The sequence below is a fragment of the Dromaius novaehollandiae genome, chromosome 3 (genome assembly GCF_036370855.1).
Source record: "Dromaius novaehollandiae isolate bDroNov1 chromosome 3, bDroNov1.hap1, whole genome shotgun sequence".
NCBI classification, from domain to species: Eukaryota; Metazoa; Chordata; class Aves; order Casuariiformes; family Dromaiidae; genus Dromaius; species Dromaius novaehollandiae.
This window is the reverse complement of record NC_088100.1, coordinates 99,213,876-99,239,732: the sequence shown is the minus strand read 5'-3', so window position 1 is coordinate 99,239,732 and position 25,857 is coordinate 99,213,876. Positions and strand designations below refer to the sequence as shown.

General features: G+C 37.2%; 2 protein-coding genes across 10 annotated transcripts in view; one reads left to right on the top strand and one right to left on the bottom strand.

Annotated features, from left to right (window-relative positions):
- Positions 1-2,995, top strand: part of SLC3A1 (solute carrier family 3 member 1) — a 14,689-nt gene extending 11,694 nt beyond the window's left edge. The window contains exons 10-11 of the mRNA XM_026117098.2: positions 1,475-1,591; positions 2,410-2,995. Coding sequence (XP_025972883.2) covers positions 1,475-1,591; positions 2,410-2,850 — 558 coding nt within the window. The 3' untranslated portion in view covers positions 2,851-2,995. The remainder of the gene's footprint in view (positions 1-1,474; positions 1,592-2,409) is intronic.
- PREPL (prolyl endopeptidase like) lies at positions 1,995-25,857 on the bottom strand. 9 transcript variants are annotated; one of them, XM_026121161.2, is made up of 15 exons: positions 25,718-25,857; positions 24,668-24,907; positions 22,077-22,277; positions 21,448-21,514; positions 20,430-20,636; positions 17,013-17,136; positions 13,875-14,091; positions 11,937-12,122; positions 10,265-10,468; positions 9,349-9,524; positions 7,745-7,961; positions 7,406-7,555; positions 6,270-6,396; positions 5,105-5,187; positions 1,995-4,342 (listed from the first exon to the last, which is right to left on the bottom strand). In XM_026121161.2, the coding sequence occupies exons 2-15, from the start codon at positions 24,881-24,883 to the stop codon at positions 4,295-4,297; spliced, it is 2,223 nt and encodes a 740-aa protein (XP_025976946.1). In that variant the 5' UTR covers positions 24,884-24,907; positions 25,718-25,857; the 3' UTR covers positions 1,995-4,294. The 9 variants fall into 9 exon arrangements, 7 of the variants coding, with proteins under 7 accessions (XP_025976946.1, XP_064365644.1, XP_064365645.1 ...); XM_064509574.1 differs by lacking the exon at positions 25,718-25,857 and adding an exon at positions 25,518-25,703 and having other exon boundaries at positions 20,430-20,633; positions 22,077-22,274; XM_064509575.1 differs by lacking the exon at positions 25,718-25,857 and adding an exon at positions 25,518-25,702 and having other exon boundaries at positions 13,875-14,037.

The window sequence follows — 25,857 nt, the reverse complement described above, 5'->3', positions numbered from 1 at the left end:
AGAGCACAGGATCATGGTCTGACGGATTCTGTTCTCACTGTGGAAAGCTGCTGTTACAAAATGAGGCCTCTGATGTTACCAACAGCATCAACTAGTTTGATACCAAAGGGAAAGAGACACTTGCAGAAGTGCAGGATCATCTCCAGGTTCATCTGATTCAGATGTGATGGAATGATTCTCTGCTTTAGGAAAACTGTCTCTTTCTCTGAGAAACCCCTTGGTCAAAACATCTCCTCCATTTTCTTATTACTGCTGATTACTACCGACAGAATAGGACTCTGATTCAGCAAGTGGCTTGCATTGTGGCTTGGCCCCCTGAGTTTTCTCTTTTAGTGGCTACCCTGTGGCTCAGAGCTTTGTAACTAAGCAAAACCACTCTTTATTCAATCTGGAGAGGAAGAATCCCTGATTAATAGGTGTCTTAGAAAGATGGAGAGTGTTTGCTCAGAGTATAGTTTGTAGCACTAGTATTTCAAACTCTTCACGAAAAACTGAGGTAAAGATGAAAGGGAGTGTTACCAATGTTGAAAACTTAAGATTTATTATTTTTCTGCTTTTCAGAACACGCTAAAAGGAGAAACCCATTATTTATATTGTCACAAAGCAAAGTGACAACTTCTTTTGTTGAGCTGTTGTTCTGACAGAGTCTATTGGAAAGTGCCCTTTATACTAAAAACAGTTTTCATAGAAAATACAGTCAAAGTATGCGCAAAATATTTTATGCCCCCTTATATCATTAAATTTGTAAGTCTCAGATCTTTTGGCAGGCTCAATAAAAATGAGGAAGCTTTTTCAGAATTTTTCTGAACTGTTCAAAATGAGAACTCTGGACTACTTACACCGACACTTCTTAACCAGCTAAAAACTGTTTTTCAATAGTTTTTGCACTTCCCCACAATTGTAAAAATTTCCTATATTTTTCTAACATATATGCTGTCCAAATTGTATTTCTTGCAAATACAAACTTAAAGGGGATCTAAAATAAAAAGGGTAAATGCTTACAAAAGCACAGACACTGAACAGTGTTTACTGATTAGTCATTGTTATTACAGCATCTCTCCCTAGGACTTGTTGCTTCATATTTTCACTAACTGCACGTGTAGGTATTTATTGGAATATCGTAGCTGTCATCAGACTTTTATCCAACCACCTCTGGCAGGAGGACACAGCTCTAGTAGATTCATTTGGGAATTCAACATTTTAGCTAGTGATGCTATACCTGTAACTGTCCATTCTCCCCCATTTCAGTGACTGACAATATTCTTGTTTTCTCACCATCTCTCTTTAGATTTGGAGCAGGATTACATACTCCTTGATAGATCTTAATATAAGCAAGCAAACAAAAAAAAAACTAAGGTGGTGGTGGTGTGGCAGACTTGAGAACATTCAGTTTAATGGATGAGTTTTCAATATAATCAAATTAAGTAACTTTTTGGTAATGGCTCTAACATCACTTTATTTTTTTATTTTCTAGGTGACCTTTCCAGAGAAATCCCCCATGCAGTGGGATGGCAAACTTAATGCTGGCTTTACTGAAGGCAACAGTAGCTGGTTACCTGTTAATCCTGACTATCAAAGTGTAAATGTTGAAGTAAGTATTTGTGTGTGACAAACCAATAGACTAGAAATATTTTAATAAATGGATCTATTTTGCTCTGCTTTCTTTTACTTAGTGGGAATGGGCAGTGTAGCTAATAAAAGCAAACACAAGGGAGGACAATAAAAAGGCACTAAATCCCAAGAAACTTTAATAGAAAAGGAAATCCTTGCAGCAAGGAGTCTACTTCTGTATTCATTTAAGCAAAACAGCTGCAATTATGTTGTAGATGTGGCAATTTGGTTCTTTAACAACCTTTTAATGATTTTAATATTAAATTGAAATTTGATCTTTTTTCATTTATAATAATATAGAAAGCACTGTTCTTGCAACAAGAAACTAACATAGCCCATCTCTAACATAAGAAAATAATTAAAAAAAGTTCAAAGCAATTGAATAGAGGATCAAACACACTTTACTGATCTACAGTGCTGACCAGACCCAGAGACAGACATTTGAAATAAATACTGTGACTTCAGTAGATCACACTCAGTGAGAAAGGTTCAATATCAAGTTTTTGGGAGCACTGTGGCTTTCTGCCAAATAAACATACTGTAAGGGACACCTTGGGGGGAAGAAACAGCATCAGTGAAATTCTGTCCTGCCTTACTTCTGTCTTTGTCACTACCCAAATCCCAAGGCAGAGCATGACCACAAACACTTTTTCAGTGGAATTAGTAGACAAAGTTGAAGAGATGCAGTTGTCAAAACTAAATTCTAGTAGGTATGTTCTAAACAGGCTGTGTGGATAGTGTTTTCTATATCCAGTAGAAAGAAATGACTCTGTTAATGCTTTCATGATGTTGTTGCAGATTCAGAAGACTTGGTCCAACTCAAGCCTGAATTTGTACAGAGAGCTAACTTCACTTCGCAACAATGAACTACCCATTTATCGTGGGTGGATGTGCTACATCTGGAATGATAGTAATGTTTTTGTGTATGTGAGGGAATTAGATGGGTTAAAAAGAGTCTTTATGATGGTTCTCAATTTTGGACAGGAGTCAACAATAGACCTGAAAGCTATAGTTCCTAACCTCCCATCTGAAGCTTTTATAAGACTAAGTACTAATATTAGCAATGCTGGTAAAGCTGTCAATACTGAAATAATTAAAACTGAAATGGGAGAAGGCCTGGTCCTTGAATATAAAACAGAAAAGCCTGTTCATACTATGGAAGCTTTTCAAGAAAATTGTTTTGTGGCAGAGAAAGCATGTTATTCCAGTGCCTTCAATTTACTCTACGTGAACTGTTAAGTGCAAGAGTAGAATAACCAAGCTCTCATATTAATTTAGAAAATGTTGGTTTCAGGGGAATGTTAGAATTTTCAGTGGGTTTTCAAACTTCCTTTGTGTGTAAAATAAACAGCCTAGAAAATAAATTCGATACCTACCTCTCTTGCATCTGTGTTGGTGATTTAAAAAAAAAAAAAAAAAAAAAAAAAAAAGAAAAAAGGAAAAAGTATGGTATGAACAAAAATCACAGTCTAGAGTCACCCATAGAGTCTGTAGAGAAGAAAAGCAAGCCAGTCCTAATAGAGCAGCCCGTTTGTCTGCGTTTTTGTGCGAGGACAAGAAAACAGTTGCTTCCTGGGTGCTGCCCCTTACAGTTCCTGGTAGGTAGTTTGTTTGGGTTTTTTTGTATTTTTTTTTTTTTTTTGTATTTTAGTTTTGTAGCTTTACCGTGAGTTTTACAAAGGGGTGGTCCTAGATTTGTTAAAATATGTAAAAAGAGGTAAGACTAATATGTTAAAGTCTTAATGGTTTAACACTGTCAGCCCTAGCAGCTCTGAATATCCTCCAAGGTAGTATGAAAAAGAACAAAAACTGGCTAAGGATGTCTAATTCTGCTCTCAAGGCTGAATTTCCAATGGATCTTTCTTCCCCTCCTATGCTGAGTTAGAATATGTTTGCATTCTCATATTTTTCTTCTTCCCAAAGAAGGGTGGAGGTAAAGTGTGTGTACATCAGTTGTGGTTGAGAGTAAGCAACTGAAACAACTCTGCTGAACATCCCCCTTGTTCGTCTGTGTTGATTTGCATTTGGTGCATCTACATTAGTGGCTTATGTGATACAAAGGAAGGACAGGGCTTTGATCTGGTGCAGTCTGTTTTGGTTGAGGATGTTATGGCCACATAATGCGTTTTCCACCACTGAAGTTTGTACCACTTGTTGGTACTAGATGTGCACTATGCATCTGTCTTAATAAACAACGCATAGCTGTTTGGTGCAAGATTGCCTTGCTTAGAGGTCACTGAGCTATGAATCAGTTTTATTGCCTTGTGTAAAATTCTGTCTTGGAACAGAGATCTTAGACTGGAATGGCTGCCTGTACAAAGTGCATCTCTTCACATCTCGCGTTTTCAGCACCAACTGTTTTGCACTACAGCTCTGCTTGTATTGTGCTGCACTACTTGCTTTGGTGAACAGAACTGTCCTGAACTAATTGGTTAATGCAGAAGGCTGTTTCTGCACTATCTGGCAGGAGAAATTAACTTAGTTTGTATGTTTACAAGTCAATGCCACACACAACTTTGTCTTTGAATTTCTGGTCTGCTTATGCCCAGAAAGCAGGGATTCAAGAGAAAAGAGGTTTCCACTCTACGTATAAATACAAATCTGACCTGAAGTTTTTCAGGTGGTCAGTGTGTATATCAGCTATTTGCAGGATTCGATGTAATGTAATGTTGCAGATAGCACCTTATTCTTTATAAAGTTCTTTGTTCAGAAAAGCAAGGTGTCTTGCAACCTAAAACAATAAAAAAACGTTTTATTACAAAACAATAAAACTCCTTATGCTATCAACCTTCAGGTTCTTGTACGGCTATTCTAATCCTCCTTTCCCATACTGTTGCTAAGCAGTACCTTGCCCTTAAACAAAACAAACCTTTTCCCTAAAGATTTAATTTGAGGAAACACTGCCATACCTGACATTTATTGGGAATTGTAAAAATTAAGAGTAATAAACAAGATCTGTGCCCAACTGTGATAGTCTGAGACATTAGTAACAAGAAGGCAGGCCAGGCAGTACACTGTCTTTTAGCATATGCATTTGCAGAAAGCGTGAAACATTGAATCCTAAGTACAGATCATGCATTCCAAAATATAAAGATCAAATGCATCATATCTATTTTGCTCATGAGGAAGACAGAAGTAAATGAAAAATCAGCATGACAGCTTTAAGCTCTTAACTGTATGGTGCAAGACTTTCTGCTAGAACAACATTCTGCACAACTTAAAACCTTTTATTCAAAGCTCTCGGCACATTACAATGGGGGTTTAAAACTATTTTGAGATTTGAGGAATGGTGACGTTCAATAATTTGGCTCAGCCACTGGCTCTTCTTTATAAATAAGCAACAGCAACCTTAATTCCAGCAGGGTTTTTTTTTTAATTGTTTTTTAATCTCTGCAAATATACATGCAGTGACTGCATGAACTACTGAGGCTTAAATATTAATTAAGGGAAAACCCCCTACATGTTAAAGAAGTGTGCAATAAAGGGGGCATACCTCATTTAGTGAATCCTCCCAAGATGAATCGCAATGACTGCCGTTTGCCCGGATGTCTAAGATGATATTAGGGATCCAATTTCCTGAAACAACAAACCTAGTGGTCACTAGACACTGAATGAACAAGGAAGGGTAAAGTGCGGATGTGAAGTGTTTAGGGGTAGTAGATAATTCTGCCTTCCGTCCTGACAGAATTTCTGCCATTCCTCCGGAACGAAAATGAATCAGTGGCTTGCTGGATGAACTATCTGCACTTGTTAACTACATATTTGAAAAATGTTTATACCTCTAGTGTGTATGTTTTCTCTGAGTCTCTCTGGAAAAATGTGCTTTCTCTTTCTGAACAAAGACAGCAACAGCAACTGCAGCATCAGCTATCCCTTTTCAACCTTTGCAATTGGGCTGCCAGCAGATAAGGGGCATAATGAAATTTAGAGAAGCTAATCCAAGAGCTTTTTTGGTCCCAATAGTGAAAGCCTCTCCTCAGATTAGATGGGACTGCAAAATAACAGGGCTTGAAGGCAGCTTTTCCTGGAAACAGTCCCAGAGATGGTGTTAAGTCTCAGGTATAAAAATATCTATACCTAGGCATAGCTCTCATTCTGACTTGGACTATCACCTGCAGTTTCAGTAAACTGGGAAAAGGGGCTTTTTGTACAGCAGAAAAATAAGATTTTACCAACGTGCTGTTGAGAACTGCAGTCTAACCAGAACAGTAGCTAGACTAGACAATAAGGGGCTCACTTAGCCCTGTCCAACAGTCCCAACAGTAGCCATATAGTAAAGCCTATGGAAGAGCGATCCCCACTAATATTCTCCCTGACACTTTTTTTTCCAGCTCCGAGGGTTTTCTGAACCTGTTGTGGTTTGTCATTAATGTTTAATGCACTGATTTAACTATTTTCAAGATGTTCTACAATACTGATGGTCTCTCCTAAGGCTCTGGAGAATACATTTTAGAAGCTGAGGTTTATCCATTTGTCAGTATGACTGCATGTCTCATCTTTGCAGATACCAGAAATTACTGGAGAGATTTAGATACTGGATCATATGGTACAAGTGAATGCATTTAAGAAGGAGGAGTTGAACTCTGTAGTGTTGTCTAATTATATGACTACTGATCTTCTGACATTAACTCCATGTATCTGTAATATTTTTATCTCACCTTTCCTTTCTGTTCTGCTGGCATGATCTCTTGCAGCCTTCCTAAGTTTCTGAACATATCTTAAAACTCCTGTTAATGGTATTCGTTGATCATTTTCATAAGCTGTGATAAAAACTGAAGGATAATGCTGAGATGATTAAAAAAAAAAAGTTAAATATCTGACAACTGATTTTCCCATTGAGTAAACAATTTTTCTCTGTATATCTTACTGTACTACTTGTTATGTAAATATACTTGTTATCTAAAGCATAACTATTACATAATTACCTGCTCTGAAAATTACTCATCACTTTAACTGGAAAAAGTATTTTGGTCTGAAAATGACAGGTCGATATTGGGGGATCATCTACTTGCAACAGGTGAACAAAAACATGAATATTCTCCCCACTTCTACAGGGCTGATGCATGTCTGCTTGCTGAAGCTTACCAAAAAAAGGAGCAATAGTCCTGGAATGGTTCACCTTAAACAGTCAGAACAGCAGTTAAGGTATACTTTTGCAATCCTAACACACACATCAAAATAGCTTTTATATAGTTTTATATAGTGAGATTTTTGTTAATGAAGCTATGTAACACAGCTAGCACATCACTTCAAATAAAGTAAAATTTCCTCTGGGAGGACAATGTCAAAGCCATTCTATTCTATTGTTCAAAGCCTTCTTCTATTTCATTGTTTATCTTTGAAAGGTATTTTCTTTGTGGAAAATACCTCCTTCCTCCTGTGGGGAAGTCCGGAAAACCCAATAGAACAATGGAACTTCCACACAAGGGGAGAAAAGTATTTTACATGTTGGGATTGGTTATACAATAACCTATTAAATACATTCATGGCTGTCCTGTAACAAAAACAGCTTTTGAAAGCAATTGATCATTTAAGGGAAGGAGTTTAGTTAATTTCAACAGTTGTCATGACCCCAGATATTGCTAGATTATTAATACAAACAGAAATTATTTCAGTAATGATTCATTTTAGCACAAATAAGCAGCTCAGACAGTTTTTGTAAGTGCTAGATTTTAAAGCACTGAAAGGGTAAAATAGAATTTAAAAAAATTCCAGTTACCCACTTTTCATTATTTTCTTATAAACTGTTATGCTTTTATTACTGCAGTATTTGACAAAGAAAGGGCAATTTTACCTGTGGCTTAATATTCTGGTAAGGACAATAACTTTTGATGTACTTCATGCATTCTTCATCTGCTAATGGATTTCCCCATTCTTCCTGTTCTTCCATTGTCAGTGGGAGATGAGTTTTCATCATTGTATTTAGAACATCTAAGAAAGGAGCCTTAAAGTTATTAAAAAAAAAAAAAATGTTGGCAAATGATGCAGGACCTCAAATACCTAGGCCAAGGTATTTTCAAAAAAATGAGAAATGTGAATTTTGAATTGGAATGTTTCAAATTCTGAAACTGATGAAATGAAACAGAAAATACAGTTCAACCTTGTATTCCGTAAGAGATCTGCAACACCTCACCTGTAAGACCACAGCTCTGATAAGTTCCGGATCAGTGTTGCACAGGGCTCCTGCAAGAACTCCTCCTGCACTGGCAGCTGCTAGTGCTGTATATTTTGGCTGAGAAAATCCTAGCTCATGCAGCAGCATGATGCAAGCCTTAAGGTCATGGAGACCTTTGAGTTTATTGTGCTGACATCCATCTTTGTGCCAGTTAAGGCCTAGCTCTCCTCCGCCCCTGAAATTTAAAACAATTCAAGTTGGAGTCTCTCTGGAAAACATTATGCAGCAAAGCTTCATATAATGAAGGACAGCAGCAGCCACAGAACTGCAAAAACAGTTGGCCTTCCCAGTTAACTCTTCCTTATTTGCATCTTTACTGTCCTTTATGGCAGAAATACACAAAATGCAAATTAAAAAGTCCTTGTATGATGACTGGTGAAAAACCAAACAGCATAAAGGCACTACATGCAAAATCCATCCCTATGTGTTCATATCCTGGAACTCATAGGTAAAGAAGCACTTTAGGAAGTATTACTTCCTTTCTTATATCACTAATGCTCAATAAAATGACTGGAAGTATTATTTCTCAGCTCCTTACTGAAACACCCAGGATTTGCCTTTTGTGCAGCTTAAATTATGAAGCTGTCAGTCAATTTCATTTTTTTCTAGTTTGTGAATTTTTAGTACTACGTGAAACATTACAAGTTGTAATATTTACAGAGGTTTTTCAATGAAATTTATGTTCTTTTTCAAACAATTGCAATTTTGGTTTTAAGCCACCTAAAGTTTCCTTATTCAAGTTTCAAGTTTAAAATGAACTAACTGATTAGTCTGCCTCTTTGGTACTCATCCTCTTTGGTACTGCCACTGTAAAATAAATAGGATCCACTTATATCAAAAGACATAGCTAGTGGGAGAAAGAGCCACACAATGCTTGCCATTGCATTATCAGACTGTAAATATATTTGTATGCTGCATTTGTTTTGGCAGTGGTATTTCAAACAATTGTTCATTTCCCCCCCCCTTCCTTCCTCTCACTAAAGTGAGTCTTTTGTTATCTCCTTTATCCACTGAATTATTATCTCAATGAAAATGTGAAGCCTATTGTACATAGCGGTTTTATAAAACTAGCAGGTTTGTAGCTAAACAGGACATGGAGGATTTGGCCAATAAAAGAACAAGAGGTGCAGGTTAAACGCTTAGTTCCTGTTGTAGAAAGGCAAATGCTTTTCAGAACGCAGATCAAACATTGGTATGCAACACCCCAGGAAAAAGAGGGTGGTAGCAAAGCACTGCGATTTGAACAAGCTCTCAAAAAATTTTTGAGCAAGGACAAGATGAGAAGTTCTGGGGCATCTTAAGATGGAAAGTTAAACACAACTATACTGTTGACTTAAGAAACTTGGTCTTTTAAGTATAATTTTTTTTCCTCAAAAAAATTTATTTTTTGTTAAAAAATACTTAACCATTATAGAAACAGATGGAGAGTGAATAGCATGAAGGATCAGGTACAGCTTCATGAAAAAAAAATTATGTACCTGCTCAGTTTCATATCAAGAAATGTCTGTATCCCATTAAAAAAAAAAAAAAAACAACTTAATTTCACTTTATATTTGACTTACCTAACATGGCAATATGCTAATATCCAACCCTCTTCAATTAACATCAGCTTCTCTTCTTTAAAGCTCATGTTCAAATCTATGCCATAAGCTCCATATACATGAACTAGAAGTGGTTTCCTGTGCAGTTCTTTAGAATTTATATTATGAAAAACTGTAATTGGCACCAAAGTTTCATCCTGGAAATGAAGGAGTATTTTACAATAAAGGACATTTCAGAAATCTCAATGAAACATGGCAATGAAAACTTCAATTATTTATTTTAAAATGTGTTTTTTTTGATTACAGTAATTTTTTTCACTTAGATTGTACAAAGCACTCTTGAAAAATAAAGCAAGAGACTGAACCTCTGCTGTGTAGACTTACGGATGCAGAATATAAAATTCATTTAAGTGCAACACCTGAGGTGTTTTTAAACTATCAAAGCACCCAAGTCTTCCTTCCCCCTCTAACACCAAGAATATCTATTATAAACATAATAGTTTACCACTTACTGCAGCACAAACTCTTTATTAACATCTCCAATTTTTTATACTCAGGCTGTTAAAACTTTCCTTGCTTGATTTGTACTGTGTAGACATTTGTGGGGTGTTCTTTTCAAGAACTGGCATCCTTTTGTATCTTATAGAATATGATACCATCCATCAACTAGCAAGTCCAAGTTATATTACAGAAAGCTTCTTGACTCATCATGTACTATTACCTCTTCTAGCATACCCAGATTAATAATAAAAAAAGTCTTATCAGGACTTGTTCTTTTCTATAGCACTGAAGAAAACACCCACTGTTTAGTAACTATAGCACTAGCTGCTCTCTATATTTTTTTTAATCTCTAGTCCCTGCCAAATGTATTTTCTTTAAATGGGAGAGGAGGAAGGGAAGAATAAAGGGAACAGGGAAAGGACGTGAAAAATCTTACCTTGCTTTTAGCAAGTAAACGTGCAGTGTGACAATTCTTAATAATTGGTACCTCTTGCTCAGCTTGTTCAATGAGATTATTTTCTTTAAATGAATATGCAAAGCGCTTGGGGGGGTGTACTGGGGAGGTGAGCTGAAAATAGCAAGTGCTGGTGGTGTGTTCAGGATGAGATTCCAATTCAAATGCACAGGCCCACATAGGCAGCTGAGAAAACATAGCATTTTAAGTGAGACCCTTACACTGCTTCTATACTTTGCCTAGTGTGCCCTTCAGAAGCAATGATTTTGGGTACCCAGCTAATTATCTTCAGTTTATACCTAGCTCAAGCTGTCTTTCTTTAAAATTCAGTACTGAAAGAGTCAGAAAGTAAAAGACTTCAGTTAACTTTTTCCTTAAGACTGCTAGATAAAGTTCAACAGTGAAATAAACTAGAAAATAAATCCAAATTCAAAGCCAGTATAAAATGGGCATTATAACAGTTTTTTTAAAATAAAACTATTTCAGATAGATTCTGCATTGTTTTTAAAATTTTAGATCCTATTTCCTCTCTGATTTCCAGTTCTACTTCAACACATTATACAGCCAAGTCCACATCAGTTGTTATGCTTTTGCTGCCAGTTAGCTCAGTAATGCTAAGCTACTCAAAACCCCTGCCTCTTAACTTTGTTCCTAGTGCCAGCCATTGTGAAGAACAAAACCTTTTCCTGGCACATTCACTCTCAGACACTTACTGCTATTATATATAAGATTTTTAACTCTGCTAAGAATAAAAGAAATCAAGATTCATTTTTTGCGAGCAGCAGGAACTTAGTCAAACCCTCTGCCAGGCCACAGTTTACTTGGGTTAAGTTGCTAGTCTTCTGAAATGGCAGCAAAAGTCGAAGTTCTACAGAGTAACTGCAGACCTTTTCTGAATAAATAAACTAAGACCATTTTTAAAAATCAAAGGTTTCAGAGACCATAACAGAGCATTATGTTTACAAACCTTTATCTGTAGCAGTTTTATAGAATATACCATTGGTAACTTGTTGCAGTAAACTTATGAGTTAGATTGGTTTGTTGCCCTGAAAAAAACCTATTAAATAATTTGGCTGAATGGTTTCCAGAAATCATGTTTTTGAATTGAGTCACCTTATCTTTAATCCACAAGTATTTAGCAACAACTAGAAAAGGGAAGAAATATTTGCAAAATATGTACTGCAATATCAGTTTTCTCATTTATTATGGGATAGTGTCCATATTTGTCTTCTGAATGTTCTAATCTCTCCCCTCTGGGACAGCCAGGCTTATTTCTTTGCTTAGACTGAGGCGTGTAACCAAAAATAAGCCCAGTAAAACTAAGGAAAGCATTTAGGAAATCAAGTACTATAAAACAGTACATTAGAAACTGGCCATATGGTAAAAAGCTTGACAGTATAATAAGCTGAAAAAGGAACTTACTCTCAGTATAACCGCTTTGAAACTTTGTAAGTGCTACAATAAACAACCACGTGAAATCCTGAAGAACATCCTCAGGTAATACAATTAGTCATGATAACAAAGTTTTCACTGTTAGAGTTTCTGTACCACCTTGACTGTTGGAATTTATCTCTGCTTTCATATAATGTTATACTGAAAAATTTAATACAGTGCTGGAAAAATATTATGCTGCTTAATACAATCTAGAACATACCTTAATTGACTGAACTGAATGAGAAACAAAAGAAATCACATTTAAATACAGATGACCAGTGTGCTGCAGGAACATAATACAGTGATTACTGAACATCTCCAAGTCTATTAGCTTGGTCTTTTCCTCCAATGTATAAAATAACTGCCAGTTCTCTATGCCACTGGAAGCTACTGGTGCTTTCATCAACTACAAAAGCAAAAAGAACAACCCTGCATTACTAAGCGATGTAATAACAGTTAACAAATGAGATGTACAGACATACAGGAGATCTCATACAGCATTGTTACAGTGAAAGTGTTGGGGTTTTTTTGTTGTTGTTTTTGTGGGTTTTTTTTTGCCTAACTAAAGCTGGAAGCTTTTAAACTCCCTTTACTCATAGGACGGGAGATCTGTGTGATAGACAGCCGTTATTTCTTTACAACCCTCTTTGCAATTGTATTACACTCCTTTAAGAAGAGCAGGTTGGCAGAGTCCCCTGGGACAAAGGGAACAGGGCAAGGTAGGGGGTCTCTGGGAAGATTGCTTCTGCTGCCTGCTCATCTAAGCAGTCACAGTCTTTGAACTCCAGTCTTTGAGCTCCTCCTACTGTGGTTCTCTCACTTTTTCTGCCTGCCAGTGCTTTCCAGACTCCCCTTTCAAACAAAGTTTGTTGAAAGTGAGCTGGGAGGAAGGGCCTGTTCTGCAAAGACACAGCTGGCAGGGAGGGCACTAGTTAGTTACCAATTTTTTACTTCTGTCCTAACTCTTAAATAGAAAAGAGAACCTTCAAAATAACTGAAAATTAATTATTCTTATTTCTATCTACTAGAACGTGCCCATTTCAAGTTTAAAATGTCTTTTAACTGTCTTTGGGAAGCTCATGTCAAAGCTCCAGCCCAATTTCTTTTCACAGCAGAAAAGCTGCTACACAAAGCAAAAGGCTTATACTATACAGGTGACAAGCCTGAATCCAATCTGCCACAATCCTGCCCTCTCCGCTCTTCCAATGAGTTCCCATTGCCTGCTTTGTACTCAAACAAGTACTTATTCAGCCAAGTGGTGAACTCATTCAGCTAGCTGATCCAGCATAAAATAACCTTACTAAACAAACAAACAAAAAAATGCTGAACTTGTTCATCTCTCGGTCACATAGGTGTTAGAGCCAGCGTAGCGAAGGAAAGATCACAGCAAGTTGGACTTACCTGTTTTTTCCTCCCAGTAAGGGTTTTTGCTTCAAAAGAAGATAAATACTTTCAAAAATTCATGAGATTACTTGAGTGACTGCACTGGATGTTCCCGATTGTGTACGCAAAAATGAGTAAGTTGGATACATACTGCGTTAATGGAAGGTGACGTTTTCATATCTGAAGGTCAGCACTTCCCAACTGTGCACTACATACAAGACAAGAACCTGCCATCTGAGCAGGAGAACATTTCTTCTCAGGAAGTGGTGGTATACTCTCTCAGATACTATTATTATACTACCATTATGAAGGAAAAGAAGCCAGTGAAAACACTAGAATGTGACTAGAAAAACTGGCGTGGACAAAAGTAAATTTATGGAAAAATTTGCAAAAGTCAGTTTAATTCTCATATATTAATCCACTGGTGATTTACATGTAATAAGTGCTTTCAGCGTGGCCAGCTGAAGTGCAGGCTGTTTGGTTATACAGACTGAAATCACCAACTTATTATAATAGAGGGCAAATGGCAGTTAAAGCATAATCATTTCCATTTGTTACCAGATGAGTTAGAGTCAAATCAGCATGCTACAGATGAAAGACTCCACGTACTATTGTCAATCTTCGAAGCCATGCAGTTCTCTGCATGTCTAATTTTCTTAAATTATTTCGGTAAGCTGTGGAGCACAGAATTGAAAGCCAGCCTCACTATGTCTACATGACCTGTAACATGCACCTGAATGAATACTACTAATCTTATTAACAGTTAAAAGATTACCTTATATTCTGCAGGCTCTCCATATGTAGTAAGAATATATAACTCATCATTTCTGTGCTCAATGTGATAAATGACTCCTTTTGTTCGTGCTTGTACGAGAACAGGTGACTTAAAAGGATGGCTGCAGTCAACCAGCCAAACTTCTGAGGTTGTCTTGCTGTTGCTGTTGATAGTAAGAAAACGCCTGTCCTTTGTGCAATATATGTCCACAAAAAATCTGCAAGCAATAAAAAAAACCCCTAAGCTTAAAAATAATTAGATTGGAGAAGTTCCAGACTACGTGGTTCCCAAACCCACTTCTGCTGCATTTTTACTGGGATTCAGAAAACCATAATTTTGTGTGTGAAATCTGAAATCTGCAAGGAGAGCAGTTCAGTTGTTGCCTAACTGAATTCATGTTTTTGCAACACTGAGATGGACTGAAAGGTCACAGATGTATACAGGTTGTAAAGTTCATGCAAAACCTGGAAATCTTTATCGAGCTAGGAAGCCTTTTTCAAAAAAGAGTAATAAATGACAATTACAATTAATAAAGGACATCACCAGGGAACAGAAATAATCTAAGAAAAATAGGAGCTACTACAAATCAATAAATAGCCTAAGTGTTACTGATCTAACTTTGGCCAAAGCAAGCAAGATAAAAAGACTAACTTTTTAAAAAAGCACAGAAGCCTATATGAAACAAGGTTGACAGCGCTGAAGTGATAAAGCTGGAAGCAAGAAAAGGAACTAACCCAGCAAGAGGTTATACATGGAGACAAAGTAACAGAAAGAAAAATACTCTGAAAAAAACCCCTCTGAAAATAACATTGTTTGGCTTTGGATATGATTCAATTCAGTGCTGCTTCTAAGACCTAACAACAATGGGCATGAGAGGAAAGATGATGTTCTCTGATTTTCTTGACAGACTTGATTGTATCTATTTGAGGTCCGATGTAGATACATATGGCGAGAAGGAAAAGACAAAAAGATTCTCTGAAGATATCTCCCCTCTATTTCTTGTCCTGTTCTTTTTGAATAAGCGTACAAAGGTTTGTTGTCATGTGTTTAGGAGTAATTTTACTGAAAGAGATGTCAAATATGAAGTGTTAGATACCAAAATAATAGATACTGTAAAAAACTTGGTATTAGCTAGTTCAAAGAAAAGCAACTACACTCACACAGCTATATTGTATCTTAGAGACCACATAGACCTGGAAGCAGAATACCAGTAAAGGAAGGGTAATGATACTATTTCCATGCACGGAATTAATGAAATAGTTAGTTACTGTATCCAGCTTTAGTGTCTATATTAAATTTATACACAGCTTTGCAAAGCATGCAGAAAAAGTAATTCAAAGTCTGGAAAAAGGCTTTTTCCTCCACAATGGTAAGACCAGTATGTTCAGTCCAAGGTCCAGTCCAAGGTAAAGTTAACAAGTTACACAAACACTCCAAAACAGCATTGCCCAAGAAAACATCTACTGATTTTAAATGGTTCTAAAATCTACCAACAGAAAAGAGAATGATAGCCAGTGGCTGGATGCTAATACTAGACAAGCTCACAGGCTGAAAGTCAGACTCACATTTCTAAATGAATGACTAATTGGAATGTCTCATTTCGGACAAGGCACTTTCTTGGCCATTTTGAATCTCTCAGAGCGGATATCTAAGAGAAAAACTACCTCCAGCACAAAGCTGCAGAAGATTTAATGAAGAAATTGCAGGGCTGAGTATTGTAATCTGTATTACACACGGCAGATTACATGACTGCAATAATGATCCTTTTAGGCTTCAAAATATTTGCTTGTTGAAGGAAAGGAAGCTTTAGACAGCATTTTCAGTGCTTTTAATTACTTACAGGGGAAGGAACTCCAGTATTTTTTTCTTGTTATTATTGGTTTTCCTATTTACACCCTCTTGACATCTTTAGGAGGACAGGGAGAGCTGAGTTTCTGAAGTCTCCAAGGAATCAGCCTCCTGCCTCTCTTAATAGTCGCAAATTTTGCAAGAGCTGGATACTGCATTCAGTAGGATTCCAGTTCAGCTCTGCTGACCTCATTTCTAAAGGAGTCAAGCTGAAATGCAGGCTATACTTCTCCTCAAGTAACCAGGCCTTGATATCACACTAGTTTTTGTAGTTGTCGACACTTTTTTTTTTTTTAAAAGGAATTCAAGAAATCTTCGGCTTCTAAAAAGTATTTGATTGCAAGTAAAAGAGTTAGTGAGATATAGAACAGAACCGTTCAATAGCAATACAAAATAATGTCTTGCCTTCTCCCACTGACAAGTGAGTTCAGTTATAAGCTGCACTAGTAGATGAACCTTTAGAGTAAGTTTCTATTACATTTACTATAATGACTGTGACCTTCAGAATTATGCCAACAGTTTCCCTGTAGGGATGTGTCCGGTCAGTGTACCTTGCTTTTAAAAATGTATGTATTAAACACAGCTGGAAAAGAGGATCTTATTTACTCCATCTCAATTGTAGATTTTTCTCTGTTTTCTTCAGATGGAAGTATAATTGAAATTTCTTTACTGAACCTGTAACTTTGGATGAAGAATAATCACAAATATTTACAGTATAGCATATAAATCTGACATCTTCATGCTACGTGGCTGAAAAACTAGTTCTGCACACAATTTAGCAAGAGCCTTTTTGTCTTCCTAAACCACTGCTTAAAGAAAGGTTATTGAGAGGGTATTCAGTCAACAATAGTTCTGTCTCTGGGAATGCTATAATGATTTTGCTCATCCATTACCCAGAGCAAAGATTCACCTGAACTTCTGTTTTTTAAAAGATGCATCAGACATCAATAGCAGAGAAAACAAAATGAAACAGGCTGATGTAGCCTGTATGAAACCGTCACACTTTCATTAAAGGACAGCCTGACCTAAGACTGACCTTGACATTTATAAACTCAGCTGAACTCATGAGGTAACGGAGAAAAGTTAAATCTTCACTGATCACAAATCAAGAGGAGAATGGAGCACATTCTCAGACTGCATATGCCAATACTGACAACAGAACACAACTTAAATGACTTAGACTATTTGGAATATGATATGGAAGATATTTTTTTTCCAAAAAAGTTAAATTTTACATATAAAATACTCTAGAATACGTGAAGGACTTACTATATTTTAGATAAGTATTACCTTGCATCTTGTTCTGTGTAAACTAATTTAGTATGTTTCTCATTAGCGAAAGTTGTCATAAACACTTCCTGGCATTTAAGATTCTTCTGACTTGTGTAAAACAGAACATCTCTTGCAGCCCATTCTGGAAAAAAAGACATGCATATCAAATTTGGAACAGTATATTGTATTACTGAAAGAAAAGCTAAAAGAAACTAGTGTTTTTTTGCTGTCCAAAAGCAAGTCTGGAGGACAAATTATATATAGAAAAAAGTTGTCTTGAGAATGTAAATCAAATTAATATGATGCTGAATTATTTTTGGCCCTTCTGTTCTGGTTCAATAAAGATCATCACTGGCTTTGTAGTCAATTCAATACTTCTGATTTGCTTTAAAAGAGGGATGGGAAAAGAACATTACTTACATATATCTGTTTTCTTCAAGATATGCTGCATATGTATCACGACCATACCTTGTACAAGAAATAAGACCAAAAATCTCTGTCTCAGTACCCACATGGAATAGTGAGGACCACTTGGCAGTCTTGCATGTACACAGAAAAGGTTCAGCTTGTGCTTCTTCCTAACGCTGTCTCTACTTTGGAAACACTAAGGCTCCTCTTAGAAATCTGACAGAGAGAGGTGGTAGCTGCATGCTCTTGAAAACTAATTACAGCTATGTAACTTTTTCTTCTCCAGTGCTCATCTGTATGTACACCTTCACCTTGGTAACTCTAAAAATTCAGAGTCCTCACAATACACTACCTGCCCGGTGGAAGATCCCAGAACCCCTTATTGAGTAAAAGTCATACAACCCCAATGTTGTATCATCCTGGGTGATCTGACTGGTGTAATTCAAGAGGAAACGATAAAACAAGCTTCAGGTGGCAGATGTCAGCAGTAGAGAAATTCTGCAGAATTCTCACTAATGTCATTTAGCTACAGTTCTGAATGCTACAGGTAGCTGCCTCTATTCTATTTTTTACCAGACCTTTAACACAATTAATCAATTGAAGACTCATTTCACTGAGATGGCTGGCCTTCTGTCTAACTGGCAAAGGTTCAGAAGGAGGGATATATTCATGATGTAAAAGGGCAAAGCATGATTAATAGCCAAAGCCTAAAAAGCCTGCAAAAGACCACAGCATGGACCTGTACCTCCTCATCCTTTTTGTTGAAATAATAGCTATGAAGCCTGTGGTAAAAGATGAAGGGAGTAGAGTTATCACAAAGCAAACTCCACCAAGATTTAAGGAAGAAGTTCAGTGCTACTGAGGGACCCTAAAAGTCCTTTCAGAAATCTTATTGATACCCTGAGCTCCAAGACATCAAGGAATGCCAGTCCTGATTTGTCAGACCACTGAGTTAAAGAGTGAGCACAGTGTACCTCTCAGTCTGAATGTCAGGAGAAGGGAATCCAAATGCTCATACTAGCTGGTATTCAACACTGTCAGAGCCATCATAACAAACACTGAACAGAGATCAGGAAAGCATGCAGGGATATCTTTGCACTATATCTACTGTGTGTAACTTAAGTAGGATGTTGTACCAGTACACATCACCTCACAGCTGGGACAGACAGGAAAACATCCACTACAGCAGTGGAGTGACTGACAGTGGTTTCTAGAGCTCTATAAACATTGGACCCAATGCTGAAAAAGGCAGGCTGCAGTTGACGAGGAACTGAGGACAGCACCTTTATATCCCAGAGGCTGGGGCAGGCCACAAAGATTTCTCCAGCTTTGAGTCCTACAGATCAAGAATCTCAAAATATATATTAAAAAAAGCCTACAACAGCTGACAATGGTCGAAGACTGAACAAAGTAAAAGAAGCTTACATAGAGTCAAGAGGATAACAAAGAGGACATAAGATCTGCAACACTGCATATGACTGCATGCAAACCACGTAGAGAAGAAATGCAGCACATGCCTCATAGGTACTGCCAAGATAAAAATTCTCCAGTTTTCTGTGCTTGTGTATGCGTTCCCCAACATTCAAAATACATAAACAGGGAAGCCTCACTAACCCAAAGTTTATTAATCTGAATGATCCAGCCAAATTACCGCTGTCTCTGTTGCTCCTGTAGCCACCAGAGTAATGATGTTTAGTACATGCAGTTCAAAGAGTATGCCATCTTATGCATAAATATTGTCAGCACAACACCTGAGTAATTATCACACTGAAGTAATATAAACAATTGCTATTTGAACAGCAGCGTGGCTCCAACGTGCACAGACAGCTGAGGTTTCACTGTAAAGATGAGCCTTTACTAGGGAAATCCAAGTTCTTCTAGGCTAGCTTTTAAATAACTGCAGATGTAAATTTTCCAAGAACTTTCATTTGTTTGCTATTGCACATCATCCAATATGAGCATATACTTCGCAAGTGGTCATAAAACCTGTTTCTCTTGCTGTGTATCTCACTTACACCTGTACAAAATGGTTGTGATCAGTACCATTCTGATTTGTCATTTTTTGTACTCTTCTCAGCTGTAATCTGTCACATCTATAGAGTTAACAGGGAGCTGGTTTTTAGACGTATTAAATCTTCCAGGCAAACCTACACACTCAGTCAAGTATGGTGGAAAATATCACTGGCTTGTTTTCCAGCCTGATTTTCCACAGGCATTATAAACTTTGATTGTGCAAATACTGAATTATTGCTCATTTTCATTTTTGTAAGCAGGAAGTTTTACTTAAAGTTTTAAAATTCTTCCCAGTCAAATTGCTTACTGCTGTGTGTGTACTTGATGACATCCAACAATAATAATCTTATAATCCAAAATATAAGATGTGGAATACTGTATATACACTGTTGCACTCTCTTTGGTATATTAATATGCTATAAAACAGAAAGATTTCCCATTCTTTTTCAGTTTACCTTTGCATATTTTAATGGCAAAATAAAGCTCCTTAATCTATTCTGGTCCTAACTGATTTCAATGGACTCTGAATTGTAACCCACATCCTGGAGTCCAGTGGAAATTCCTGCCAGTGCTCAGTATTTAGCACTTACATACATTTCAGAAAAGCTGAATGCCTGCAGCTATCAGTGATTTCAGTTGTAGCTGCGGGGGTTCAGTACCTGGAAAATTTCTCAAAAAGACTGTATATTGCAACAGTTATGTCAGTAAACTTTTGCAGCAGCATATTGAATTCAGTAAAAAGAATGATGTGCATAAGTTTTCAAACACATATAAATGCTTGCCTTTACAATGAAGGATTTACTTTCATTCACGTCAAGTAAGTTGTAAAAATCATGCAGTGTGGAAAAAGACATTGGTCTAATAAGAAACAGTTCAACAGCTATAAGCATTACATCCAGTAATGTTAACTCCTTATTTTGTTTAAAGCAAGTACTAGCAGTTTTTTTTTGCTGGCTAAGAAAAACATTTTATTGAAAGTTGGTGTGGTCCACAGGATATTTATAAACAACTTACCAAAACTAAAAATATTTGGAATGACTTCTTCCATGACAGGAAAAGGATCAAGTTTCATAATCACACAGGTTGCCTCTTCAGAATTTTCACTTTTTAAGCTGGCAGCCATATACCTCTGATCTGGCGAAATTCTGATCCGTTGAATACGGGCATCAGAAAAGCCAGTATCTTCAGTCCTGAATAAAATGTTAACATTTGCTTCATCTACTGCATAAAACAATACAGAAAACAAAAAATGACAAAATGAACAGGAGTTGTTAATAATCAGTAACTTGATTTAACAAGTCTGCCTGCAATATTCACAAGTATATTGCTGGAATTTATTAGCACCAAATATTTGTTTTATGAGATACTTGCAAAAAAATTTTTTGAAAATAAACAAAAAATTACAGATCCAAAAAAACCCTTTCTCCTTATTTTTTAAATTATTTCAAAAGATATTGGCTTCTGATGAATGTATTAAATTTTATAATTCGGATACCTGAAATACAGTTGTTTTTACTGAACACAATTAGTAACCAATCTTTTTCACCCTCTTAGGAAAAAAAAACCAAGGATGAATGTACTTTGCTTTTTTTAAAGTTTTAAGCCAGGACTCTGAAAAGAAATGACTTCTCTCTTCCCTTACCAGCATCCCAAAACAACAATTTATGATGAAAATCTTAATATAGTATTTATATTATCAGAGCAGTACAAGATGACTTAAGCATATTATCCTAGTAAACACAGAATACTGTAATTAGAGATTCAAGATGATAAATATCTACAGTGATCTACTGTTGTGGACTCAGTACCCATATATATTATTCCCTAATTCTCTTCACCTCACCTTTTCAGATTCAGGATTCTAAAATTATTTACTGATCATTAAAGAATTTTATCAAAATATTTGATGTGTAGTATGGTTACATTATTTTTAGAAACCAAGCAATTAAGCTTTAATGTAAGAAAAATACCCTAAATAATTGATATATGCAGAATATTTTTCACAATCATACCATGTTAGGAAATCTCTTACCATCATCTGCTTTTGAAAGAAATATGCAGCCATTTTCTTCAAAGTACACATTCTCTCCAAACCTAATCTGTTAAATGCAAAACAAATGTATTTCAGGTCCAATACATAAGTAAAATAAATCTTGGTCATTTGTTAAAGATTGGGCTATTTTCTTAGAACCCCTATATTCAATCGGTGTTCTGTCAATGAGAACATGAGACACAAATGAAAGAAAATATAACACATACATCCGATATTAAAAAGGGAAACGAAGGAGTTATGTGCATCAGAAAGATTTGTTTGAAGTTAGAGTAATTAAGCTATTTGTCCTCTGAACTTAATGAACTACTCAGATCACCTGCATCTTCTCTTGCAACTTAAAATGTCCCAAGTTCTTTGTCAAAAACTCAGATGATTATTATATAATTTGCTTTTGACTATGGTGAAATTAAATTCAAATAAACTTTTCATAATTGATATGAGCTGTTCTAAAACCATGCTCTATGTTGTTAAACACAGTTATAAGAATATTCAAAAATCAAAACTACCACCATAAAATAAACAGTGAAACAGCATTTTATGGCAGGAATGGCTTCACTGCCTCTTATTTGTACTAAATCATAGCAAATTTCGTATTATTTGCCACTTACCCTTGGGCTGCTCAAATTGAACGTATACTTGTTATGCAATCCCTCTAATTTTTGCTTGATTCTTTTTGTCATTGATTTGTATCTTGCTGAAATTTCATTCCAGTTTTCTTGCTCTGATCTCAGAAGGTCCTTGTACAAAAGCTCTGATGTTACTACAGCTGGATTTTTTTTTCTTTTGCGAGAAACTTTTGTCACTTCCTGCTAAATAAGGAAAGACAACAATGGCTGTAAGCCAGCACTCTATTCAAATACAAATATATCAATGAGATAATCTTTCCTAAGCTATGGACCCACAAAATAACTTTCCGTTATTACAATAGTATGAGTCATTAAAAAAAACAGTTGGAATGAAGTTTTCTTTTCAGTTCTTCCTGATCTTCTAGGAGGGAATTTTCAAATGTACTTTTGAAACATTTATTGAGGTCTCTTCAAAATTTAGGTTACCATTAATGTATACTCTTAATTGATTTATGTGAATGTGTTTGTTCTTGTCCTAGAACTGGTTTCCCAGTTAATTTTTATTGAATTGTATTACTTTTCTTTCTTTGCAGGTGTTTTCTCATTGTTTTCCTATCTTAGATTATGATTTCTCATTTCCTTCTCTTGACAGCAATGCCCCCTCCATTCTAGCTAGTAGTCCTGGCTGCTTGTTCTGGCCCTTGCTCCACCTCCTCAAAACTGTTCGTTTAAATGTTCTTAGGACCAGAAAGTAAGCTGAAAAAGTAAACTGATACAAGTTCTGCAACAATTTTCATTAAGAGTAAGCTCATGGATCTGGTTTTCTGGACAGAGTCTATATGCTCTGATTACCAAACTCCTTGTGAATGTTAACTACATCAGTCATGAGAGCGTATCAACATTCATTATTGGTTCAGACCAACAGTTGCTCTAGTATAGTACATCAAATCAGAAGCACGGGTCAAAGAAACTAAGAAAACCCTTAAAGAAGCTCTAGAGCAATTGGGTAATTGCACTGTGAAGGAAAAGAAAAAGCAGGATGTGCTACTTGTACCACCCTCTCCCATCTGTGGGGACAAACAGAAGTGGAAAAATTGCTTTGATCAAGAAAAGGAAACACTATCCCCCAAAACAAAAGCAAACAAAACCCCCCAGTCACCACAACTGAATGCCTAGGGAAGAGTAAGAATGGGGTGAGCATAGATAATACTCCCCAACAAGGATTCTCCCAGCAAACAATCTTAGCACAGGAATTTCCTGAGCTGAATGTGGTTTCTGGGTATTTAAAAACAACTCTTTCACGTACACATAGAGTGTCCCCTTAGACCTACACAAAATTGTAGGATCCACAACTTCTTTCGGCAAGTTCCACAGGTCTATTGCCTCCTTTGTGAAGATTCCCCCTCCTTTCACTTGTTTTGAGTGGTTCATATCATACTTATTTGAAAATATTATATACAGCTAATGGCAACAGTATAGGCATATATTAAGGAAGCTACTGTACACCTCCATCATATGGAGGTAAAAGCAGTGATCTAGAAGAGTATCTGGGAGAGTCTGAGGATATTAGAGGATGTCAGTGATAATTTGCTTGCAAATATTTGCTCCAAGGCAAACAGGCATAGCTTTCTCTCAGGCAAAGAGCATCCATTTGTGTCCTGGAACCAGTGCTCATAGACCAACATTTATAACTGTTAGTGAACTGCCAGTTAATAAATAGGACCACAAAATCTTATCCATCAAGACTTCAAATATTCTCCTTGAAACAGCTGTCTACATTCCAGACACAGACTTAGCAACATTAGTTTACATTATCATAAGAAATAAAAAAGGGTTGCAATATGTATTTTGAAAATGATCTTCAGGTCACCTTTGAAGAAACATTAACTTGAAACCATTTTACAACAACCGCACATCCATCTGGAAATATGTCTAAGATATAATAAACCAAAACAACAATCTTTTTACATTATGCATTTAAATTGATTTATAGGCTGTCACACAACAATAAACTTTTATTTTTGGAGTACCATTAGAAAACTGCATTTGAAGACAGAGGGACACAAGAACTGAAATGATTTCAGGCCATTTTCTGGTTGTCTGTGTGATTTACCACTGTTTTACACAGTATTTACTTAAAAAAATAAATCCAAGTACTTTTTAAAGTAGTTTATCACATGTGAATGCAACTGTGAGACACCAAAAGTTCTAATACAGTGCAAACTGTGACTCACTGGTCAGCACAGAAAAGGTCACGTTTGTTGAGCACTGAGCCGGCTCACAGTAGCTAAACCTGGTATCATCAGTTCTGACACTTTGTCTCTATACTGGCTGATGTCTCCTTGCAGTGTTACCCTGACACTTTAACTGAATCTTTTGGGAAGACACTAATTTTTTTTTTTAATTGCTAGAGCAGCAAAATCAACCAAAGTGCACTTTGACCTCAAAACAGTATAGAAAGGTTGAGCAAGGTCACCTGTCTTTGATCATAACTGAAATCCCAGTATTTATCTCCCTGCTTCAAACCCTTTAGGAAAAACATGTTTCCTTGACATTTGAAATAACATGGCTGACTTCCTTAACAGATGGGTCAAAATAGCTGTTGACATTAAGTCTACACTTAGACTGCATACCTTGCAGGAAAAAAATCTCCATTGCAGAATGCTTCCAGGTGGCATAGTGCTGCTGCATGCATTTCCTGAACACTCCAGGATGTGGCATTTTTTTGGTTTTATTTGACTATAAAGATATATTGTTTGAAGATGGTTATGCTTAGAGTAGTATTTGACACTGAAGCTCAGCGCTTGGAAGCAATTCTGCAGCCCAATACATGATGGCCAAATCTTCATTTCTTGAGAGTCAACCTGAAATTTCTGAAAATCCCAAACTGATGGTTATTTACACTGTGTATGTGAAATACTCATAAAAAAAACTGGAAATAGACCTTTCTAAAATAGCAATAGTATTTCACCTTTCAAAATAACTTGCTAAGTATATCAGAAACAAAAAAATAGTAAAACTGAAGTTGTTTCTTCACAACTCGTATAAACAGTTTGGCTTGCACTTTAACTTGCCACCTTTCCCCAAAACGTGCTTCTAGCTAGCTGCAAGTTTAGCTCTAGTGAAGCTATCAGTAAATGGAAAGGAAGATGCAACTATGCATCTGTTTAAATGCTCACAAACCAAAACCGGGAAGGTCCCGGGGAGTTTTTTTTTTTTTTTTTTTAAGTATCATCTAATAATGAAATCACTTTATCCCAGGCAAGCAACCAAACAGCAAAGGGATGGACACCACTCGCAGGAAAATTAAGACTTTAACAGTTGGGGGGCGGGGGGGTGGGGGGAGGACGCCCCTCGTGTTTCACAGCTCCCGGGTACCCCCGCCCGGCCCCGCTTCCCCGCCAAGCGGCGCGGAAGGAGGCGCCGCCGCGGCAAGGCTCTGCCGGCGGCGGGCAGCGCCCGCGGCCCCGCGCAAGGACTCGCCGTCGCAGCCCCGGCTCGACCCGCTCTCCCTCCCTCGGCGACGCTGCCCTCGGCTAAGATGGCAGGCGAGCACGAGCCTTCCCAACTGCCTCTGGTCCTGCCCGCAGCCAACATGGCGGCAAAACGCTTCACGGCGCAGCAACCGACAAGCAGCGCAAATATCAGAGAGCGAGCGCAGCTGCGCTTCCCGAGTCACTCACGTTTCACGCACGTGCACCGTTTCGCCCCCGCGGCGCTAAGGCAACAGCAGAGCCGCGCCCTCCCGCCGCCGGCGCGCTGCAGAGAGTGCAGAGGCGGCGTGCTCCTGCCGCGCAGCCCGGGCAGCGCCGCCTTCCCGCCG